Raw genomic sequence first — 22,866 nt, 5'->3', positions numbered from 1 at the left:
ACAGGTGTCAGGGCTGGAGCTGGACAGGGTGAGGCATCCTCAGGCAGCCCTGGAGGGCAAGGAGAGGCTATTAGAGAAGGGGAGCAAAAATGGGGGAATGCAGATACCATGACGTTGCTTAAAAGTGGATGTAGGTTGGAGATTGGCCTGAGCCTGGGGACAGGTGGCCTGAGTGCTGCTGTCCCTGGCTCCCCTTGCTCGTCCAGCACTGTTCCACAGACCAGCAGCATACAGATGCAGTGGGAGCACATGCTGTATACACTGAAATAAGTTTCATTTAGCCTGATTTAGGCTGAATATTTTACTACCTGTAACCACCTAATATCACCCTACATCATAAGGGGAAAAAAATGATATATGGGATCACTGAGATATCCCCAGACTGAAGGAATTTGATACCAGCAGACCAAGGATGAAGCCTGTCTCTTTGGAGGTCAGGTTGTGTTTTAAAGTGTGTCACCCATCACATGCCGCAGCCACAATCTGTGGCACAGACAGAGCTGTCAGCACCGGTGGATCCAAACAGAGGCAGCTGAGACAGCCCTGCCTGGGGGCCGAGCATGCCTGAGCCAGCAGCACAGCTCGGGACACCCCGTCAGGACACCCATCACCCCAGGGCAATGAGACACAGCGCAGGATGGGAGGACATGGCGCCTGGCGGCCCTGCGGGCAGCACTGCCAGCTCTACTCTCTCAGCACATCTCACTCATGGACTCTTCTCCTGAGTCCTCTGAGCTGCCGGTTTGCAGGAAGGGCTTTTTGTTCCCCATGAGTTGCAGAGATACCAATTCCTGCGCTTAGATCTCAGCACTTGAAAGCAAAAACCCAAATATCAGCGGGGGAAAGTGTGTTTTCTTCTCCCAGCTGCCGAGAGCAAACCAGACAGGGTTAAACTGAAGGCCGCAGGACTGGATTTTCAACAGTGTTTAGGCTGAGGAGATGCAGAGACATAACTCTTAATAAAATAGCCAAAATCACCCACATGGGGCAGACGTCTCTATCTGCACTACTACACTTGCAGCACACGTGGCTCCTACCGAGCAGCAATCCATAACCCACTGCCTGACGAAAATACTCTCCCGTTTAAGATGTCAGTTACTGTTTTTATAATTCTTTCTCCTGTTATGGTTGTATTCCCGTTCAAGGTTGCTTAACTGATAAATAACACAAATGTTGGGTTATGTATTTCAAGCTAAACCCCACTTTTATCTAAATACAAACTGACACACATGCCAAGGAGAAAAGTTATCACTAGAAAGTAGTTGGCATGCACTGTAACATAAGGAATCTATAAAAAACAGCCCATCGCAATGCAGGCGATTTACTGCTAAAATAAACGGGATGAGCACAGCATGTCCTCCTCCTTATCGAAGGGGAATTATCAAATGCAGAGCAGAGGTCATGCCCGCCTGCAAGCCTCTGGAGCAGGGCTGCCCTCCCAGCCAGCAGAGCAAGCCTTTCTTCAGTGATGAAAGGTAAAAAGCACAAATGCAACACAGATGAAAAAATCAGTGGCGTAGTGAGGCTTCCTGCTCGCCGATTTGAATTATGAATCAAAGCGATGCTCTTTACACCGCTGTGATGAATGGTTGTGCTGATGGCACCTGAGGGAGGCTGCCGCGAGGCAGGAGCTCCCATGCCCAGGGAAGCCACGGGCAGCACAGGACACATGTCACAGGGGACAACTCAGGAGTAGCAGCGTGGCAGGCAGGGGCTGCATATCTATCGGGAATTTCATTTGTTCGACATAACATCTCGCCCCTCCAAGGCACCCTCTACTGCTGGCTGTCCCCTCCGAGCACCAAGGCGGTGCCGGGGATTCCCCCTGGCTTCGGGGCTGTTTCTGAGGGACCCGGCCGTGAGCTGCTCGCCGTGCCAGCGCTTGCCCGGCTCAGCGGGGCAACGCGGGTGAAGCAGCAGACGCCCGGCGCTGCTTGCGCTGCAGGGGAAGCGCACACCCACGCGAGGTGTGTGTAGGGCCAACGCGCGCACGCTGCGGGAAGATGCCGGGGAAGAGGCGAGAAACGGAACAGAGAGGGAAGGTGCTGAACTCAGGACGGGTTGTGCTGCCGTGCCGGGCATGGGTCCCCTGCCACCAGCGGCAACTGCGCACGGGGACAGCCGGGCTGGGGGGGCTGCGGTCCGGCGGGGACGGCCTCGAGGAGCCTCCGCACTCGAAGGGCACAGAGTAATGTGGGGACAGCGGCCGCCCAGGAGGAGAGCCCGCAGTCTCTGTGGCCGGGGCACAAACAGGTGGCGGCAGCGAAGCACCCCTTGCAGAGGGATCGCCGAGGCGAGGACGTGCCCCCCCGGGCTGGGGAAGGACCCGCGCCCCCTCCCTTTTCCCTTGCCCGGCCCGTCTCGCCCCGCGCCTCCGTCTGCTCGGGATCAGCCTTGAGTGGATGTGACAGCCAGTCGGATGAGCAGAAGCCCGCCCGGCCCTCCTCCCGGACACGTACCGCTGCCCCCGCAGCTCCGCACAGCTGCTCAATGCGGACGCCCGGCTCCCACCCGTTCCGGCCCGCAGCAAGTGCCGCAACTTTCCCCGCGCCCCCGCCGCGGTGCTCCGGCCTCCGACCCCGCAGCGCTCCGCTCCCAGCGCCTTACTGCCACTGCCGCCGCCGCATCCTGCTTCGAACTGCTGCTGCTGCTGCTGCTGCTGCTGCTGGCACGGCACGGCACGGCACGGCACGGCACGGCACGGCACGGCACGGCACGGCACGGCACGGCACGGCACGGCACGGCACGGCACGGCACGGCACGGCCCGTCGGGCGCGGTGCGGTGCGGTGCCACCGGCCCCAGCCCGCCGCTCCCCGCCGCGCTAATCCCGGCGCGGGGCCGTCACTCCGCCCCGCTGACAGCCCCGGCAACCAATGGGAGTTCCCGCAGGGCGCCGCGCCCCGCCCCGCCCGGTGGCACCGGGACACGCGGCGGCGGGGGCGGCCGGACCGCGCCGTGCCGGGCCCTTTGTGCGTGCCCCGGGATGACATCACGCTCGTGTCCGTGTGCTCGTTCCGGTAACACCGTGATCATCCTCATGCCCAGGGCGACGCTGTGCTTATGTCCGTGAGCGTGTCCCTGGGTAACGCCGTGCTCATTCCGTGTCCCGTCGTGCCTGTCCCCACGTGCCACCGTGAACCTGTTGGTACGCACCGGTGGGTGTGAGCACTGCCGCGGGAGGTGCGTCCCTGAGCAGCAGTGGGCACATTCCCGTGGGAATGCGTCCTGCTCATTGCCACGCTGCTGTGCACTGCGCACCATCACTGCTTGGAGTCTGCAGAGACAAAGGGCCAAAAGCTTCCCAAGCTATGGGAAATACCACTGTGGTGTCAAAAAACAGCACCAATGCTGGGGAATAAAACCATCCCATGTATTGCCTACTGGGGCAGTGGGTGCTGGGGTCTTGGCCACCGTGCTGCCAGCACCAGGCCTACACATAGCAGCAGCTGACAGCAGCGCTCATCTCTTGCCCAGGCTGCTGGATCAATGCAGTATTAAACAGTCCTTTATTACCTAGCCTGGCAATTGTTACCATGGGCATGCAGGAGGAGAGGCCCAGGAGAGCGGGTGTCCCCTGTGCATGCAGTACTGCAGGAGGAACATAGGCAGAGCACCCTTCTGGATGCAATCCCCACCAGCAGTGAGTCCAGCTCCATGCCTGCCTGCCCTTGCTATCACCCAGAAAGCGTGTCCTTTTGTCCCTGCCTGGGCGTAGGGACACGGGGAGGGAGCAGCCCGCTCTGCTCATCTTTAATGCATAGAAGCACTGCCATTTTCTCCCCTCCTCCTGCAGGCTGCTGCCTGCACAGCCCCTCTCCCCCACACCGGGGACTGTGGGTCCCCGAGCTGCCTTGCACTGACAGCTTCCTCGGCAGACTGGAGCGGAGCTGGGCTAATTAGGGGCCTCACAGCCACGGGATCAACGACCTGATTCCTTCAGCAGCTTCTTTGATGGCAGCAGGGTGGGGGGAAGGCTTTTCTCTAAGCCAGTGCTGGAGTGTCAGATTTAACCAAGTGGAAGGGCTTCGAGCTCCCCAGTATGCCCATACCAGGGCCCTCCTAGCACTGCCATTTCCCACTCCCACCTCCTGCTTTGCTGTGCCCCCTTGCCTTCCCACAGCTTTCTACCCTCTCTGCTCGCTGTCATTTGGGCACTTTGACCCCTCCAGTCCATGAACACAGACACCGTATCACCCTGCATGGTCCCACTTAGCCACACGTCACCCCATCCCACCTCCTGGACCCTGCCTGGTCCAGTCCTGGGCAGTGTCCAGCAGCACTTTGCATAACTGCTGCTGCCTTTGTCCTTGCTCACCTCCACAGACCAGTGCTGCGCCTGTCTCTCCTGCACCCAGTTATCACCAGGATGGCTCAACCATGACCGTAGTGCTTGCAAGGCACCATCAAGGACATTGGGCTGTCCCAGCCACCACACAGAGCCCAGTGGCAGGAGAGACCCACGTGCTGTGGCCCCCATCGCATCCCAGAGAGCTCAGGCTGCTGACCAAGCCAGCAGGGCAGTGCTTTGGCTCCAGAGTATAGCACAGCCCTGCAGATGTGGGTGTCCCGCTGGCAGGTGCTTCTTTCTGGTGGGCTGAACCACGGTAATGCAAACCCAGTCCCACAGGAGGAGCTGAGTACCTCTTATCTCCAAACTGAGTGCTCAAGGCAACTGCTGAGGTCGCTGTGTTCCCCCAAGGCCCAGACTTAACTACATGGCTCTAATTAATCCCTTCTGTGCCAACACCCAACCGCATCCTCACTAGATATTAAAAACCCACTGCAGTACAAACCAAGCCTTTAATGGGCTGCTGCGCTTATCTGTTGTCCCACCAGGCACTGGTTATGGATAAATGGTGCAGACACCCTGCCCTGACACTCACCACACCATCCAGCCCCATGCAGCACAGAGCACATGTGTCATCCCCTGGCACCTCCTGCTCTCCAGCTTGGGGGCACTCACCTGGCTGGGGGTGGGTGAGGACACGGCCCTGGGTGCCTGCCTGCACCAGCATTGCTCCATCAGGACGAAGGCAAACACGCCATCATGGTAGAAACTGTCCTGGGAATGTGGGAGGTGGGGCCTCAGCACAATTTGAGCCATAAATAATCTCCCTACACAGCAGTTAAGGGAACAACTGTGTGGGAGTATCTCTTGGTAAAAAAGATGCTCAGGGAAAAGATGGTCTTGAAGAAAAGCAGTTGTCAGGGTCTGGTTGTGGGGTGTGTGCTGCGGTGAGCTGATAGGCTCAGACCCGCAGGGAGGAGAGGTTAGCCTTGAAAAAGGCAGCCCTGCAGGTCACTAGTGTGGGCTCCTAGCAGGCAGCACACGGCACAGATCCTTGGAGCTGCTCTCCAATTGCAACAGTATGGAGTGATGCCCTCTCTCCTTCTTTGGATTCACATGGAGAAAGGCAAAAGGGTGCAAAGAGGATCAGCCAGTGGATGCAGGGACTGTTTGCTGTAGAAGAGGGATGGCGAGCCCCAGGCATGCTGCCTAACAGCAGGGAGGGAGCGTGGGCACATACGTAATTGTGAAAAGTGTGGAAACTGAAATATCAGATGAGGAGGAGTAATTACAGGTGTAGTGACAAAGCTGAGCATCCAGACCAGACACCAGGCAGTCTTCCAGTTGCCCACCTGGGCTTTGCTTTACTTTGATTTGATTGTAGGTTTCTTTAGATCTCACCATTTTAACCCTAACTGTAGACTCAGATTGTCTATGGTAGAAAACTGCGAACAGTCCAAAGTCTTTGCAAGGTTGCAGGCACTTGGCCAGTGAAGTGCTCAGCCACCACATCAGGGGACCATCTTAGAACCTGTAACAGTCTCCTATCAACAGAGCACATCACCCAGACTACTCTGAGCCTCAGCAGGCCTGGGAAGCTCTGCCATCCTCAGAGCATGCCTTTGACATGGAAATAGCTGCATTAACAGTGCAAGAGCAAGCCAGGGGTCACAGGGGGAAGGACTGGCCCAAGCTCCGCCACAAACCAGGGAACCAAGGCCTGGGCTCCTGGCCTGTGGGCAGCCCTCCTATCCACAGGGCTCCTTCCGTGCTGGCCCCAGTGTCCCAAACATGAGATCAAGAGCATGCCACTGTGCTGGGCACCTCACACACAGACACCAGCAGAGCTGGCTGATGTTTGTGTGCTTCAGCAGGACATCCATGAGGATGACACTGGCAGGATCAGCCCAAGGCCTGGCTCCCAGCAGCCAGAATCGTATGCTGACAAGGCAGGCACAGGAAAGCTGCAGTGACCATTGTCAGCTAATCTGCTCCCTCCCCCTGGCTCAGGCCACTCCTCGTCACCAGGATCAGCTCAAGGCGTGACGCAGAAAGCTGTCCCCTTGCATGGCATCAGCAGCACTGGGTGACAGCAAGCTCACTCGTGTCACCCACTAAAGGACTGTATTCGGCTGTGCTACACACAGCCCTGTGGTCCTGCAAGCACCGTGGCTTTCAGCCCAGAACTGCTGCTGAACAGGAAGCTTCAGAGTGTCCAAAATGGTATCTTACATAGGGAAAAGAAGAGAAGGGGCCTGGTGAACCATAGGGTGCAATCCTCCAAAGAAAAGGAAGCACCCCCAGCTCACTTCACCCATCTGACCAAGGGCAGCCTCCAGCCCAGAAGCTGGAGCTCTGCATGACACCAGGCACACACCATGCCAAGGGGATAGCAGGACACACAGCCCACTGTGTACTGTCAGAAAATCATCAGGCCTTTCGTTCTCCAGAAGCAGTCAAGACAGTCTTTCCCACTTGCTCTTTCAACCGCAGAGAGCCAGCAGTAACCCAGGGAGAGTTTTAGCCGAGGCCCAACCTGTACCACGTACAGCACACCCCCACAGATACTGGGTGGGACCTACCATTGCTGCAGGCCTATGCAGGAAGCTCTGTTGGACATCTTGATGGTGTGCTTCAGCATATCTCCTGGCAGAACTGCATCACTTGCAGACAGTCTGTGTACAGGAAACAGAACAGTCTAAGCATTTCCCAGCTGTCCACAACTCCTAGTGTCTTCATACCACGTGCCATGGGCAGAAGGTGCAGATGAACCTGCCTGCTAACTGCCCTAGGATGTAAGTCCTGGGAGCACCCATACACCCAGTGGCACTAAGCCTCCTCTGAGCCCCCTCCCACCCTTGCCACAGGCCCAGGGCATGCAGCTGAGACCAAGGAAGGACACTCAGTCATACTTCTGCCTCTGTTACATCCTGCGGTACCCAGACTGCATCTGTGTAGCTCTGCTCTGAGCCCTGCCACCAGCAGGCTTCTGGGAAGTGACTCAGCCAGCAGAGTGAAAAACACCAGCAGAGATTGAAGCAGGAGCAGCGTGGCCTCACTTGCCAGCCCCATATACATGCTGCTTGGAGAGAACCACAAGCATAGCACAGATCGGTGAGTTTGGCACGAGCCAGGGCTCTTGGCCAGGGCTCCTGACACCAAGGTAGCTGCACAGGCCAGCAGTAATGGAGATACAGGCATCACCTCCAAGGCAGAGCAAGGGGTTCCCTGACAATCGTCAGTGAAGAGCCAAGAGATGTGGGCACGTGGGACCTCCTGGGCGCAGTGATCCCACACCTGCAGTGAGAGCAGTGCCATCCATGCCCATAGGGCAGCACTGAGGCAGAAAGACCTTTCCCCAGCCACCCTCCTTGGCAAGCAATGAGCGGGTTGTGAAGGGAAGGCAAGATCTTCCTTCCTGGAGAATTTGGGACCGCAAGGGAACAGCCGCTGGTTCCCACTGGAGTTGTTATGGCAACGTCAACGGGAGCGGCTCGGGCCCCTCTTCGCGGGTCCGGAGGCCGTCGGCGGCACGGACCCGCTCCTCCCTGGGGACAGGGAGGGGCGGGACGAGGCGAGGGCGGCGGCGCCGGTGGGCAAAGTCCTACCGGTACGGGCACCGGGCGGAGAAGCCGGGCCCAGCGACTGCGGGTCGGGGTGCCGAGAAAAGAAGAAGCCCGAGACTCGGACTCTCCCGGAGGCCAGAGGAGGGGCCGGGGCGGGGGCCGGGGCCCGGAGGCTGCGCCGTCGCTCACCGGCTGCGGCGGCTCCCAACGGGTCCCGGCTCCGCGTGGTGCTGAACGGACAGCGCCCAGCGCCGCGCATGCGCACGGCCGCCCGCTAGGGGCAGGGGCGTGCGTGGGGGCCGCCAGTCGGGGCGGTGCGGGGCTCCGGGAGCGGTGTGCGCCTGGGAACCGTGTAGCCGCCGGACCGGAGCAGCGGGCGTGCTAGCCTGTGGAGAGCGGGATCGATGGGGACCTGGGGTACCGGCGTGCGAAAGGGAACCGGGACAGCTGCGAGGCCTTAAAGCTGTGAGCTGGGCACGGGGACGGCAGGCACCTGGAGCACTTGTGCGCGGCTGCATCGGCCCGCTCCCCCCGGCCCGTGCCCGCGGGCTCCCGCACCGCCTCCCGGCAGCCATGGGCGGGGGCTGGGGGAGGGGCACGGCGCTGAGAGGCGGGGCATGGCGTCAGGGGGCGGGGCAGTGGTGGTAGGACGTCACTGCGGGCACCGGTGGACAGCAGGAGGCCTGTTCGGGTGCAGCCGGTGTGCTTGGAGTTCCGGAGGGAGTCCCGCTGGGTCCGCAGGTACTGTGGCAGGGCCGGACCGAGACCGGGCGTCCCGGGACGGGTCTTGGTGCTGAGGGTGTGCGGGAAGGCTTATGTCGGGCCGCCGCCGTTATCGCCTCGTCCCGGGGCCTGTAGGCCCCCGGGACTGCCTCGTCCGAGGTCCCTCGTCGCGGGGCTGGAAGTGGGGCCGGGGTGCTGCGAGGCTCCCAGCGCTGCCCTGTGGGGCGGCCTCTCGCTCCGCCGAATGCCGCAGGGCCGGAGTGCAGCGGAGTTATCGCGGGGCGGAGCTGCTAGGCGCAGGAGCCGGGTGCGGTCCCAGCGCAGGCTCCAGAGTGGACTGCTGGGGCCGGGGCTCCTCGGGCAGCTGGTGCGGTGCCGTGCCGCGGGGCGCTGCGGGCCGGGAACGCGCGTCGGAGCCGTGAGCTGCCGCGCTGGGAGCCGGCGCCCCCGAAGGTGGTTGCCCACTCCGTTGCTGCGTCTCGACGTTTGGGCTTAGCTGTGAGGGACGCCGCTGAGTGTTTCCCTCCGTCCGTTCCTCCCAGAGACGCCCGGCTATAGCTGCGGGGTGGCGTCGACTGGCTCCCGCACAGCCTGGCTCCCTGGCGGCCGACGATGAGTTTGACCCCTTCGAGGGGATGCCTCCTGGACCTGCCCTGGGAGGACATCTTGGTCCCACATATTCTCTGTCATCTGCCGCTGCAGCAGCTCCTGGGCCTGCAGAGGGTCAGCAAGGCTTTCCAGGCTCTTGTCCAGCTGTACCTGGCCAACATGCGATGCTTTGACTCCAGCCAGGTATGGGGTGGCTCTGGGGCTGGGGAGCTGTCAGTGTGCTGACGTGGGAAAACCTGGCTGCGAGGGGACAGGGAGGTTTCTGCTTGTGAGCTTGGGCTGGTGGCTTGTGTGTCTGGCTGGGCAGATGGGCTTGGGGAGGAGGGGTGATGATTCAGGGCCCAGTAATGCCACTTCTGCCTTTAGCGAGAGGCGTGGGGAGGAGTGAGCCTGGAAACTCCACCTAGACCATTATGGGGCAGCGGCTCATGGAAATGAAGCCAGCTTCAAGGTGGCATGGCCTGATGACTGTCACCAGGGGTTATGCAATGGAATGGGTTCATCAGGAGATGAGGGATAGCTTGTGCCCATTCTGGAAACATTGTCTGGGACCTGTGCAGAGGTGGCTACTGCTCTGTGAAGACCCAGTGGTCTGCCATAGAGGTTTTGGAGAGCTTCTTGTGGATGTATAAATGCAGAGATGATGAAGGAGGAGAGAGTATCTCCCAGCTTGTGGCAGCAGCCTTGACTTGAGGTGCTTTGTGGAGAAGAGCTAGGTGGCACGGTTTGCTCTAGGACTGGGAGAGGGTGGCTTTGGTCACCTTTGTGTCACAGTGGAAAAGAAGAAGGGAATGGGACTCTGGGAACTATTAGGCTGAGCCATGCCAATCTGAGGTCCCTGAGGATGCCTCACTGTTACTGGGTTCCCCATGCAGATTAGCTCGGCCGTCCCTAGAGATGCTTTCCTCAACCTGCTGAAGGACAACAAAGTGCTGCAGCAGCTGGCGCTCCAGAACTGCTCTGACTGGCTGACGGATGGGGAGCTGCTCCCAGTCATCATGCAGAACCACCACCTGCACCACATTCAGCTGAAGGGCTGCGCCCAGCTCAGCTGCCACGCACTGATGGTCATCTCGCTGAACTGCCCCAACCTGCGGCAGCTCTCCCTGGCTCACTGTGAGTGGGTGGACAGCCTGTCCTTGCGCAGCCTGGCCGACCACTGCAAGGCGCTGGAAGCTGTGGATCTGACGGCCTGCCGGCAGCTGAAGAATGAGGCCATCTGCTACCTGGTGCAGAAGTGCAGCAGGCTCAAGTCTCTCTCTCTAGCTGTCAATGCCAATGTAGGCGATGTGGCAGTAGAGGAGACTGCCAAGTGCTGTCCTGAGCTGGAACACCTGGACCTCACAGGGTGTCTGCGAGTCAAGAATGACTCTATAAGGTATTGAACGATGTGGGAAGTAGGGTGCGGAAGGCAGGTGTCCAGGGTGGGCAGACGAGACCTTGGGAGGGGAGTCTTGCAGCAGAGCCACTAGCAGGCCCTCTGTGCTACTGAAAGCAAATTTCCCAGCATGTTGAGGAAGGTACCTGACCATGTCCTTTTGATTCTCTCGGACCACCATGGTGTTGTTTTCAGAGGATGGTGTGTGTGTGGCTGCTGGGAGCGGAAAAGAGGTTATGCTGACGAGTTATGCATATGGGAGTCTGGCATGCAACTTGCATGTGCTCTGTCTTGTCAGGGTTCTGGCTGAGTACTGTCCCAAGCTGCGCTCACTGAAGGTGAAGCATTGCCACAATGTGGCTGAGTCCAGCCTGAGCGTTCTCCGAAACCGTGGAGTGGAGCTGGATGTGGAGCCTCTGCCGCAGACGGCTCTTGTTCTCCTGCAGGACATGGCTGGCTTTGCCCCTTTCATTAACCTCCAGATCTAGAACTGCTGCTGCTATTGGGGGGGGAGGGGGAGGGGGCAACATGTCACTGAGATCCCTGGTGGACGCTGGAACTGGTTCCTGCTGAGATGTGCAGAGGGAGAAGTCGATCCTGTTGGTGAGGCTGGCCCAAAAGGGGCTCACTCTTCTCTCTGGGGCTATTTAACAGCCACTGCACATTTGTGAGTGAGCTCTGTGTGTGCCTCCTGGAGAACAAACTCCCTCCGAAGCAGAGTGAAGACAGTGAGGAACTTGCAGGAATACCATAGTGCTGAACAGACCAGCTAATACACAGGATTTATTATTTGTCACATTTTAAATTTCAAAGTTGCAGTTCTCCAAAGAGCAGGAGAATGTTTGAGGACCGTGGACTGTCACCTTCTGAGGAACTTGTGTAGGACACGCCAGCACTGCTGTTGAGAACAATCCACGCTAGCTGGAGTAGTAAGGAGAAAAACTGGCAGCCCTCATTCTGGCAGGTGAGCTCTGGGAGGAAGGCAGTGTGAGCCCAGCGTACATGTGCAGACCTAGCACCCTGCCACAGGCACTGGGTTAGCACAAGACAGTAATTGTTTTCTAGGGGAATATGCTCCTAACTGCAATTCCAGTAGAGGAAAAGCACCAAACCTCATTGTGCTATTGCTGAGAGCAGTTGGTTCTTGCTATTTGTTTCTTCCAGATTATGATTTACATCTCTGTGGTACTCAGACCTGCTCCTACATCCTGCTCCATGTTGCACAGCTGTAGGCTTGCTATACAATAGTGGCTAGAAATGGCAATTGCCAAATGGCCTGGCCATACTGTCAGCTGGAGTTCATGGAGTGCTGCAGGTCGCGTTGGCAGGGAGAGCCCAGCTCTTGTTTAGAGTCTAGCCTCATCATCTGCATCTAATAAGTGGTCAATCAAAGAGTAGCTACTTGTAGTAAGCAAGATGAAGGTAGTGATTAGGAGACGACCCTGCTCCTTGAAGAGGGATCAGAGGCAGGGTCTGTAAAGCATGTGCATGCTTCAGCTGAAATACACACCAACTCACATCACCTTTATTAACACTTGCACTCAAAGCAACAGTGCACAGAGATTTCTAAAAAGCTTGCTGCAAAACCACAAGCTACATTTTTAGATCTAAAGTCCCATGCAAGGAATAGCAGAGAACGCCCAGGCTCCCAACAACCATTATGGAGTGCCCCAGGGGCAGAAGCGCAGCTACACAAGGAGAGGAGACTTGACCTTATCAGCTAGGTTAGTTCAGGAAGCTGAAAGCAGTGTCCTGGCTCCTAGGTTAGTTCCAGTTAGTGTTGGGTAGGGGAGTCCCTTCATCCCCAGTGCTGCATGTCCATCCTCCACACCTGGCCAGTGAGGTGGAGGCTGAAGAGCAGGAGGACATGGCTGTCAGTGGAACTTGTACTTCCTGGCTGGTTTGAGGCTGATGTAAGTTTTCTTCATCTCCTCACTTTCTGGCTTCTTTATGTCTTTGTACCTCTCTCCCTTTGTACTCACCACCTGGTTATCGATGTAGCGGATCAGCTTCTTGGGAGCCTGGAAAGACATAAACATCACATAAGGGCGACAAGCGTAAGCTTGTGCTTGGTGAATAAGGGAAAAGACTAGGTTGGGATGAGTACCTGTCCTTTACGTTGGGAGTCTTAGCTAAAAATGGGAAGAAAGCGGTCTGAGGAGGGGGCAGAGGGGAAAAGCTGGAGGGAGCAGGAACAGTGCTAGTCAGGAGTGCCAGATAATCACAGACCCTGCAGTAGCACCTCTTAGCTGACTAGTTCTCCTTTGAGACTACTGCTGCAAATTCCCTCGTGTGTTATGCTGCTATTTAGATGTGCAGCCTGCTCTTTAAACCTTGCAGCCAAAGGCATTCAAACTCCCTGTGAGCTGGAACTGCACTATTCTCACCTCTTTCGGTGGAGCGGGTCGATGTGTTTTCTGATCTTCTGCACTATCCACCATCATATATCTGAAACACAAGATGCAGTAAGTGAACACTGCAACATGCATTGCCTAGCGCTATTCACAGCCTTTATCTCTAATTTCCTGTCTGGTTTGGGGCTGTGCAATGTGTCCTACTTGCGTAGACTGCAGTTAGGAGCACTTAAGATTCCCTACTGAATGAAATAGGTAAGAAGAGTGTCACCCTTCTGATGAGAATTCAAGAGAATTCTCATGGAATAGCTGGCCGTATGAATGGTATCAAAACCTTAGGCTGTTGAGAAAGCAGATAGCTTCCTTAAAACTGAGGGAGGTGCTGAGGTCGGCATGCTTTGCCATTAGGACAACTTTGCTCCTTTTCACTTGGTGTGATGGCAGCCAAAGGAAGAGGCCACAGGGCCAAATCTCTTCTGCCTGAAGAGATGGTATGCCTTTCACACTCCATGTGCTACTTGACAAGGAGTTGAGTTTGAGCTGGAAGCAGCTTAACAGAAACATCATCTCACTCCCTATTTAAAAGGAACACCAGAGCCCAAGCATTTGCTTGCTGTACTGCTGAATTAGCATTGAGACTTCAGAGCTGGTCTGTAGGTGGACAGCACAGCTGACCACAACTTCTCCCTCAGTACTTAGCATAGTTGTTCCTGTGTATTTTCAGCTATGGCAATCTGCTCTTTGTACCTGTGCTTGAGTGATGTTTAAAGTACAGGATATTGCCAAAATGTCATTAAAGTTCCTAGGAACTTAACTATCAGCTGGTGTTGGCTTTTTTTATTTTGTTCCCATACATTTTATTGTGAAGCAAGCCTGCAATGGAAACAGGCACAGATGGGGATTGTTAATTTTATCTGGATGGCATTCTGCTTTGCTTTTGCTTTCCTATACCATCAGTTGTTTACATCCTCGAGGAGTAACATGGTGGCAAATATGATTGGATAGATGCATTGAATTTGTGTGCCCACAGGAGGATATTCATGAAAGCTGAGATCTTAAAGTGGATCGATTAAACCACACTGTGGGTTGTCTATTGAGAATTAAATGCGTTCAGAAATGAATAAAGGTAAACCAATGTAAAGCCACCTTCATTCCCTAGAAGTCCATAGGGAGACTTCAGAGAGGTTTCCTTAAATGCACTGAACTTGCACCTTCAGCAACTGAGATTTGATCTCTGTTGCTGTACAGTCTCTTAAAGATATCTTTAGACTTATTTGGACTGTCTCCAAGGCTAGAGGTATGAATGAGCTGCTGTAGTTCTTACAAGGCACCGTGTGTTACCTGAGCTGCAGTATGATGTTTGTGCCTTGAACCTTTAACTGGGACCTCAGATGACAACACTGTGATTTACAGTATACCTGTAATAGACTGAAACCTCACATAACCAGTGTTTTGACCCCACTGATGGAACTAAGCTGTGTGCCAGAGCTGTAAAAAGAAAACCTATTCTGCTTTCCTGTCTAATCATTATACTTGTGCTTGAATGTGTTTCAGATATACCCAGATAAGCTTCACACAGCATCCTTTCCAAACATCACACAGTCCAAGATCTTCATAGACCATGTTGTTATTCTGCCACCATACCTTTTCACAAACTGCTAACTCCTTCACTATCCAAATTCTTCTTTTCTGAGTACTTACTTCTGTAAGATAACCTGCTTTAGTTCCTCATGGTTGGGTGCTCTGCGGGGCCGCACCAGCTCCTGTGAAGAAACAGAGCAGGTGTTTGAGAAGCAGAACATAGAGGGTGCACAGCTGCCCTGCTCGCTCAGCTAAGCCCAGCTACTGATGCAGTACTACCAGCTCATGGGGGAAGTGAGGTGCCAGACACAGCTCCTCTGGGCTGCTGGCTTGGTGTAGGCACAGCCTGTGCTTGGAGAGCTGAGGGAGAGGGGGGCATCGTTTTGGATCTTTCTGGTATATTGCTGGAAGCGTAGAAAGCTCCTGCACTCACTTCCTATTCCAGCTGGAATATATGTATTTAAGCTCTGCTCACTGACCTGGTGCCACCCAGCTCAGAGTACAGTACCTTCACACTTGCACCTGCTGTGCCGATTTCCACCTTCTCTTCCACAATTAACTGCACTGCTTCTTCCAAGTTACCCAGGGCCATCGCTAGTGCCTTCTCTGCCTGGCTTACAGTACAGGCTGGGAACATCTCCAGTAGCAGCTCCACACCACCCTTCAAGTCATCGCCTGCCTAGTTGGAGCAAGAGAGACAGAGATCTGATTTTGCAGAACAAAAGTATCACTGCAAAGTTGGGAAATTCAACTTGCTGTTAGCTGAAGGCTCTCTCTCTCTCTCATTATAAAGGTGAGTATAAATTCCTTTCTTGAAGCTAAAAGGACACTGTATCCACAAGGAGAACGCACCCCTTAATCTATTCTCCCTGTATTTCAGTCCTCTTTGAAACAGGCTTTCTGTGTCCTGGTTCATCTGTGTGGTTCTGCTATTTATCTCCTTAGGAATAAATTTTCTGGGCACTGTGGCTCAAATGCTTGAACTCCTTCCCTTGCAAGGTTCTCTCTGATCACAGAGGGATGACACTCCTAAGCACAGGGACCTCTGGCTACATCAGAAGGAAGCACAGCAACAGCATTTCCTAGAAGGGCATGGACAAAATGATTGAACTGCAGAGCAGTAGAACACCAGTACTGAAGAAACAGCAAGCAGAGCTTGAGGTAAGGAGCTGGGGGGGGTTTACTAAGTGCTGCAATGCTTGCAGTGTGGGTCACGCTGAATGGAGCTGCAGAACCAGGACTGCTGTGCTAATGACTCACTGTGGTGCAGCTCAGTATATAGAACACCTCATTGAAGGTGGGATGGATGTCTTCAGGACTGACACTCAGATATGACCACTAAATGCTGCATCATAGCTATGGAGATAAACGGTAACCAGGTTCAACTGTGAATGGAACTGGGGGAAGTGGGGTGGAGCCTGGCTAGCTCCTGGCATCCTTACTGCACTCTAGGATTTCGGAGAGTGCTAAGACAAGCTTTCTTCTGCCTTGCTGCCTCAGGACTGGAAAGGATGAGTCAGAGTGACAACTTGTGCTCTTCTGGCAGCACATAACTTTCCACTTGAACACAGTCTTGCTCAGGTCATACAATGGGGTGATCGCAAGCTTCAACAATGCTGTGTCACAGCCTATGCTTGTGGTTCCCCTTGGAGCCAGAAAATGCCTTAGTTGGTACCAGTCGGCCAGTGCTAGGGATTCTGTCACCCTGCTCCACTGTGGGATGTACATACCTGGGCCCCAGCTCCGTCTGTAGGTGTGCACAGCCTTTCATCTTTGCAGACTCCAGCTCCAGGCTCCTGGCCTTTGGTCAGGTCTTCAGAGGGCACTTCTGTTCTGCTTTCCACAGCTTTTTGGCTAGGTTTTTCTTAAAGACACAGTGATATCTACTGAGGATCAGCCCCACTAAGTACAGAGCTCTGTGCTTTCTGTTAGTAGGAGACTGTTAGTGCACTATCAGCTGAAGTGAATCTTCTCTTAAATGAAAAGACAATGGAAAGCACTACTGTTCTTGTTGCCTTTGGTGAGCATAGCTGCAGCCCTGCTCATACTGACCTGCAGGAAGGCAGTGCTAACATGCTGGAGTGTCTGAGCTCTGCATTCCCATGCTTTTCACAAGCAGTCCTACTCTAGCATTCTCAGGCCTCTTACATTTTGGCTGTGGGTATTTATGGTATTGTTAGTAAGTGTCTAAGAATTTCCTGATGTTTGCTCTAACTTTGAACCAAGATGTTATTCTGATTTTAAATCTAGCAAAACGCATTGGTGGCTCCCAAGCTGTGTATAACCCAGCACGCCTTGTGGCCAGGTTACTCTGATGCATCTCTTTTTATAGGCTCTTTCTGTGTCACTATAAGAATTATTTCACCTCTTCTCTAACCTATCTGAAAGGCTACATCAGGATTCTTAAAGGGTAGGATGCAAGACACTGGAGCAGAGCAGTAAATTCAGTCAGTTTCAAGGTGAAACTCACCTTTGTTACGTGCTTCACCAAGCCTTTCTGAGAGAGAGAACATCATTTCACAAACATTCCCACTGCAAGAGACAGATGCTGAATAATTAGGGTGAGGAACTAAAGCACTAGCCTATCCCACTTGACTTACTCTTTATAAAGATATGAGGCTTGATGGGAAGCCCAGTTACCAAAACTAGCATTCCAGATAGCCAAGTATCTAAGCTGTTAACTATCCTGGGATTAGGATTTGTGCATTCAGACAAAGCCTAGCTTAATCATAATGGTACAGGTTCAGTACTAACACATCCCAATCTGGATATAAACAAGAATTCGTGGTGCTGATGTGGTTGGGCCAGGCCCTCAGTGCGTGGCATGCACATACAAAACAGTAGCATTAACACACCTCTGAATTTCTGCAAAGCCAGGGATATATGCCTCCATCATTTCCACAAAGGTGTCCATGTCGAAGGTTTCCTCAGAGGACTCTGGTGAACCCAGCTCTTCCAGGACACCCGTAATGTAAGAGAAGAAAACTTCATCCATCCCACTGGAGAAAGAGAACACGGCACAAGTAAGCAGCATCAACAGGACCATATTCTTTCTCTCCATCTCTGTTTGCCTCTGTTGCATCTAATAGAACAGCAGAAGTGCCTATATGGGAAGCATTCATGGATAAATCCAGAAAACTTTGTTTGGTTCACCTTCCTAGGCAGGATTGAATGAAAGCCACTGCATCTGTCTAGATACTGCGCCCTTGAGGATATGTCAGCTGAGCTACCCAAAATATTCCAAGTGCTCACATCCTGATTTTTGTGTTGTCTGGTGTTCTAGGTGATGTCATTATGTTTTATCAAGTTACAGCTTCCATGTGATGCAGTGTTCTCTGCTGACCCACCTGCATCACTGCTGCCAGTGGCTACATAACCGGCTGCCTCAAGGCAGCTGTATCTCTACATGTAGGCAGAGTTCAAAATAGGGAGAGCTGTGACACAGCAGTGTACTGCTTAGAAAGCCTTCTGGGATCGTTGTAGATGAAAGGAATTCCATATTCTAACATGTACTACTAGGCAGGAAATTAATCATCTTGGTCACCAAAGAAATGACACTGCTAGTCTGTAATGCTGAAACATAGTTCAAGGATTTACATCAACACCTGTACAAATTATCTGCATCCTGGATATGACTTAAAGAAGAGCAAGACAAAATGCAGGAAAACTGCAAATGTTGCACTTGAAATTTAGTACAACGTATAGAGGGACAATTAATGCAGAGTTCAAGCTAAAACAATACTCAACATACCTGAGGTCTGCAGCAGGGATGTGGGACTGGATGAAGCACGTCAGTGTCTCTCTAATGATTCTTTCAAGTTCCATGTCTCCTTAAATCTTTTCTCTAAAAAAGAGGAGGAAAAGAAAATTCCATGTAATTTCATGTGGTAGATATCAACAAGATCAAAAGGCAAGTGTGCTCTTCCCATCAGAACAATTCATAAATTCCTCCAATGTGGCTTGTTACCCCTGGGTAACAGCAGTCAGAAACTGGCAGAAAGCAGTGTGAGTATCCACAGGGAGTACCAGCCCAAAGAAGCCCAGCCTCCTAGGCATCTCCTGCTTGTGTTAACGCTAACAGTATGCAGCTGCACTGTACATTTAAAATGTCCCTTTCAGGAAGTAAAGATAGAAATGCAGATATGCCCAGCTGCAGGACCTCAGAGACACCTCCTGAGCAGGAATGCTGTGCTGTCTGGCAGGGAAGTGGTGGCTTGTGGGTTTGTGTGCTCACTGCAGGAAGGGGTGGACCTTTCATCTGCTAAGTATTCAGTGCTGCTTGGACTCAAAAATGAGTGGGAAGAAGGGTAATGTCTCTTGGAGAAAGAAAAACCTTGCCTGGATTTTACAGGAAAATACCAAGCAGGGCACAAGCAACTAGTCTGCCAGCCAAAATATCAAAGGTCTCCAGGTCAGGCATGGAGTTGCAGTGGAATCCTGTCCAAACAGGAGTGTTGTTGTGCTTGGTAAATGAGCCATTCTACAGGCAATGCAGCTGCAACAAAGGTCACTTGATAACCCAAAGCTCTCAGGGGAGTTCTAAGAATCACAGAGCTCCCACAGAAATAAAGGCAGAGGGAGCTGCCCACAGTCCTCCTTCAGCTGTCAGACGTGGGCCTGGACTGGATCTGGTGGGGAAAAGCTGTTCCTTAGCCACTCCTTCACATTTGGGTCTAAAAAACTGCTGGGTGAACAAACTCCTGGTGTAAGCACAGAGTTCTTCCTGAAGAGGAAAACTAGACCTGCATATATAGAAACTGTCATTGGCCAAAGTTTCCAGGCTACAAAGGTCATCTATAAACCCTTCTTTACATTTGACAATCACATCAGGCAACGAACACTGAGTTATCAATGCTGTATCACTATACAACCAACATACACATATTAAAACTCAGCATGTGCATAGGAAAAGCCAGGGAAGGCATCACTGGAAAAGACTGTTTGCTATTTAAAAAAAAAAGCTACTTCATAGAAGTACTTGCTCTCCTGTAGCTTCAGTTAGAGAACTCCCATTTAACAAATGGGAGTTAAAGAAAACAAATGTTTTCAGGTAGGAGCTCTTCATACAAAGAGCCCAAGTGAGCTCTTGTGCACTGCTTTTGTTTTTCATCCCTGCTGTAATCCTTTGCTCGCTTCTCTCAGTGTTGCAGATGTGACAGCCTGCAAGTGTGGCAGCTGGCTGTAAAAACTGCCATGTGTTAAAGCATCTTCCTGTTGCTCATTTCTTGTTTTTGTATTTTGCATGTTCTCTAGTGATGTGACAGAAATGAGGGGATCTTTGTTATCTTTGCAGTGTACCTGGAAAAAAAAAGTGAGCTTTCTTCCATCCTTCTCAGACATTAAAAAACCAGTGGTAAGATTCTGAATTTCAGTGATGGCAAGAATACTGTCCTGTGCACGTGGGTTTTTTTCCAAATTGGAAGCTGAATCTGCAAGTGCTGGCAATGACCAAGCCTCCTAAACTTATACTTGAACAAGTCCAAGCAAAGTAACCTTCCTTTCACAGAAAAAAGAGGTGGAAGATCAACATATAGCAATAAAAATGCTTTCTCTACTATCAATCCTGTCAAGAAGAATGCTTGCTTCCTTCCTTCCTACTCAGTCTTCATAACATCTGGTGAACTGAAATCTGAAAGATGTTGTCTATTTCCATGAATAAGCCAATATTCTGTAAGAGATACTATATAGTAACCAATAAGATTTTCTGACAACCCAATTACCTGAACAACAGAGTACAATTCACCATGTCAAAGGCACTTTTGTGAGGTTCATAAATTAGCTGCTGGTAATTTATTCTGATCAATAGAACAGGTAAAGTCACTCATCTCCGTAATCAAAGGCAAACGTCAGACTGAGACAAGAGAAACAGCAAAAAATAATTTAGAAATGGTGTTGTAGAGATAGGAAGCTACTAGCTGCTCTTGAATCCAATAGCCATAAGAAATACTCTTTTGAAGTGTCTGAAAATATTCAGATGATTTCCTGCAGAGTTAACTATGCTGTATCTGAATAAAGACCATTTCCTTCTGTCTATGAGAGGAAGGAAGGCACCAGGTTCTCACCACTGGGCATGAATTTTCTCTGGCATCTCACACAAATCCATCCACCAGCACACTCAAGATTTAAGGTCATATCCAGAGAAGCCAAGCTGCCAATGTTAGCCTGCCTTTGAAGAAAGGAAACCTTTTAATGACAAAAGCAGTCTTACAATGAAGGATAGAAGGAGGTGAGGTGAGTATTTCTTCATGGGTCAGCCATTGCCCTTTGCCTGAGGAATCCATTTCTGCTCCTATAAAACCACAGGAACGAACCTTCTGAGAGACAAATGCACTTGCATTTAATCACATACTACCAAGTGGGAGAGATTTTATTCCCTGGTAAACAGACTTACAAATTTTGGGGATCTGTAATGCACAATGGTCTTGGCCAAATGAGATGTGTGGAAGATAAGTTCTGATGGTCCTCTGGCCTTTCAGATTTAGTGGGTACTGAAATAGAGGGATCTGATTAAAAATTTGGCCACAAACATCTTAAAATGGATTATCTGGGGAAGAAATTGGTGCTGGTGTATGTTCCTCTCTGCACGTATCTGAGTTTAGAATTTAGGACACCAAAGCACCTTATATAAAATACCTTCAATTGCCACATTGTTTTCAATGGTGATCTGTAATAGTTAAGAGGGAGATTTACTAGAAGGCCTTATCTTTTGTGCAGTTCTGTGGAGGAGTGGTTTATAATGCGCTGCAAGATCTAAAACCCAAAGGCAGGAGAAATTGCTTTCCCAAGGGCACAACTGTACTGAAGAAGCACTACTGTTTTAAATTTCCAGCCATAATTGCAATGCAGCTTTTAAGATCCCTTCTAAAGTCAGCAGCTGATTCAAATATGTCTATGAAGGTCCCGCTGCACTTGTTGTAATGTGGGCTTGATTTGCACAGCATCTGTTTTTTTTAGTTATATTTGAGAAAAATTGGCTTCCTTTTGTACAACACGTGAATCCACCTTTCTTCAAAAAAAAAAAGACAAAAATCTGAAACGTCTGCATGTCAGCTAGATCATTTTTGAAGGCTCTTTAAGCTCAAATTTCCGTAATTGTTCTTAAATGGTCAATGTGGTGTGATGGGAATGATTGACACCACTTTGGATTTTATATTAACATGACAGACTTCAATTTAGGAAAATGTTTCTGAGCTAAGAGAAACTGCCATTTCGATGTGCATCAACTTTCACGAGACTGTAAAGTTGCGTAGCAAAGAGCTGGGGTTGCTGCAGGTGGACAGAGGTGCATGCTGTAGGCTTCCAGTGCAGATTTGAGAAAACGTTAGGTAAAAACTTCGGGGAACTTTGGGAAAGAGGCAAAGCTGCAGCTACGTTCCCCTCAACTACTGTGCCGCCTGAAACTCCGCTGGCTTCAAACTTTCCAGGCTGAATAACACTTCACAGCCTATTCCAGCACACCTATTTTTTGTTTTTCTTGCCGAAGACGTCCCTGAAAGGACACCTGCGGTGTGGTTGCTGTGGGAAAGCAGGCTGAGATCGCTGAAAACGTTAGCACTACTGACTGCTTGGTGCTGTAACATTAAAACAAGGCTGTCGGTAACTCAGTCTCCGCTGCTAAATTACACCTCCCGCCCGGGCCCTTACCTGAGCAGTATGACAGAGGCCCAGCTCACAGCCAGCGCTTACAGACCCTGCGGTGCGCACGGGGCCGACAGCCCATCCCGCGACCCGAACTCGGGAGGCCTTCGCGAGAAAGGAGAGCTCGGTGAGCCGCGTGGGGAGGACGGCGCGTTTCTTCTTTGCTGGCACACGGCCGCCGCTTATCCCGAGCCGTAACACCGGACCTGGCACACGGGCAGAGCGACTCTGGGACCCGATCGCCGCTCAGCGCCCGCTCACCGCATAGCAGCGTGCAGCGCTGGTCTCACACGGGCTGCAGAGGATTTCCGCCCGGCCCAGAGTCGCACCGCACCGAGCTTCCCGCGTACCCCCCAACCCCCGTCTCCCAGGAGCGGCGGTGCCACAGGGTCCCTCCGACGACGCACGGCCCGAGCCGCCTCTGCAGGGCCGCCCCGGGACCGCCCCATCCCCGCCCGGCCCCGCGCCGCCCGAGGGCCCCGCCGGCCCCGCGACCCCCCGCCAATCCCCGCAGCGCGCGGCCGCCGACGGGAGGCGGGCTGCGGGCCGGGGTCACCTGATCGCCACGCGCCCCCCCCTCCCCCGCGGCCTCACTCTCTGCCGGCGCAGGTCCCGCGCAGCGCGGTTGAAAACGTCACGTGGGCGCACGCGCCGCCAGTCATAGAGGCGGGAGCGGTGGGGCAGAGCGGCGTCGTGCTGGCGCGCTCGCCGCGCCGCCATTTTGGTTG

At 52.8% G+C, this 22,866-nt stretch overlaps 2 protein-coding genes across 7 annotated transcripts; one reads left to right on the top strand and one right to left on the bottom strand.

Moving 5' to 3' along the window:
• The first annotated feature begins 8,471 nt into the window (after positions 1–8,471).
• Positions 8,472–13,739, top strand: FBXL15 (F-box and leucine rich repeat protein 15). Its single transcript, XM_052678141.1, has 4 exons — positions 8,472–8,596; positions 9,121–9,370; positions 10,063–10,565; positions 10,864–13,739. The coding sequence occupies exons 2-4, from the start codon at positions 9,191–9,193 to the stop codon at positions 11,051–11,053; spliced, it is 873 nt and encodes a 290-aa protein (XP_052534101.1). The 5' UTR covers positions 8,472–8,596; positions 9,121–9,190; the 3' UTR covers positions 11,054–13,739.
• On the bottom strand, positions 12,069–22,825 carry CUEDC2 (CUE domain containing 2). Of its 6 annotated transcripts, none has more exons than XM_052678146.1 (11): positions 22,733–22,825; positions 22,145–22,243; positions 20,709–20,789; positions 18,252–18,344; positions 17,356–17,499; positions 16,971–17,032; positions 16,231–16,364; positions 15,009–15,179; positions 14,621–14,682; positions 12,953–13,013; positions 12,069–12,586 (listed from the first exon to the last, which is right to left on the bottom strand). In XM_052678146.1, exons 4-11 carry the CDS (start codon positions 18,323–18,325, stop codon positions 12,440–12,442), a joined length of 855 nt encoding a protein of 284 aa, XP_052534106.1. In that variant the 5' UTR covers positions 18,326–18,344; positions 20,709–20,789; positions 22,145–22,243; positions 22,733–22,825; the 3' UTR covers positions 12,069–12,439. The 6 variants fall into 6 exon arrangements, with proteins under 6 accessions (XP_052534106.1, XP_052534107.1, XP_052534105.1 ...); XM_052678147.1 differs by lacking the exon at positions 22,733–22,825 and adding an exon at positions 20,221–20,351 and having other exon boundaries at positions 22,145–22,565; XM_052678145.1 differs by lacking the exon at positions 20,709–20,789.
• Between the last annotated feature and the right edge of the window lie 41 nt (positions 22,826–22,866).

Source organism: Tympanuchus pallidicinctus, unplaced genomic scaffold (assembly GCF_026119805.1).
Source record: "Tympanuchus pallidicinctus isolate F22 unplaced genomic scaffold, pur_lepc_1.0 scaffold16, whole genome shotgun sequence".
NCBI classification, from domain to species: domain Eukaryota; kingdom Metazoa; phylum Chordata; class Aves; order Galliformes; family Phasianidae; genus Tympanuchus; species Tympanuchus pallidicinctus.
This window is presented reverse-complemented; position numbering and strand designations above follow the sequence as displayed.

Excerpts from the sequence above, each read along its gene's own strand:
- FBXL15 (XM_052678141.1), top strand. The coding sequence starts at position 9,191 with ATGAGTTTGACCCCTTCGAGGGGATGCCTCCTGGACCTGCCCTGGGAG. Across the intron at positions 9,371-10,062 it reads GATGCTTTGACTCCAGCCAG|ATTAGCTCGGCCGTCCCTAG; the intron begins GTATGGGGTGGC and ends TTCCCCATGCAG. Across the intron at positions 10,566-10,863 it reads GTCAAGAATGACTCTATAAG|GGTTCTGGCTGAGTACTGTC; the intron begins GTATTGAACGAT and ends CTGTCTTGTCAG.
- CUEDC2 (XM_052678142.1), bottom strand. The coding sequence starts at position 17,582 with ATGCAACAGAGGCAAACAGAGATGGAGAGAAAGAATATGGTCCTGTTG. Across the intron at positions 16,365-16,970 it reads TGGTGAAGCACGTAACAAAG|AAAAACCTAGCCAAAAAGCT; the intron begins GTGAGTTTCACC and ends TGTGTCTTTAAG. Across the intron at positions 12,587-12,952 it reads GACCCGCTCCACCGAAAGAG|GCTCCCAAGAAGCTGATCCG; the intron begins GTGAGAATAGTG and ends ATGTCTTTCCAG.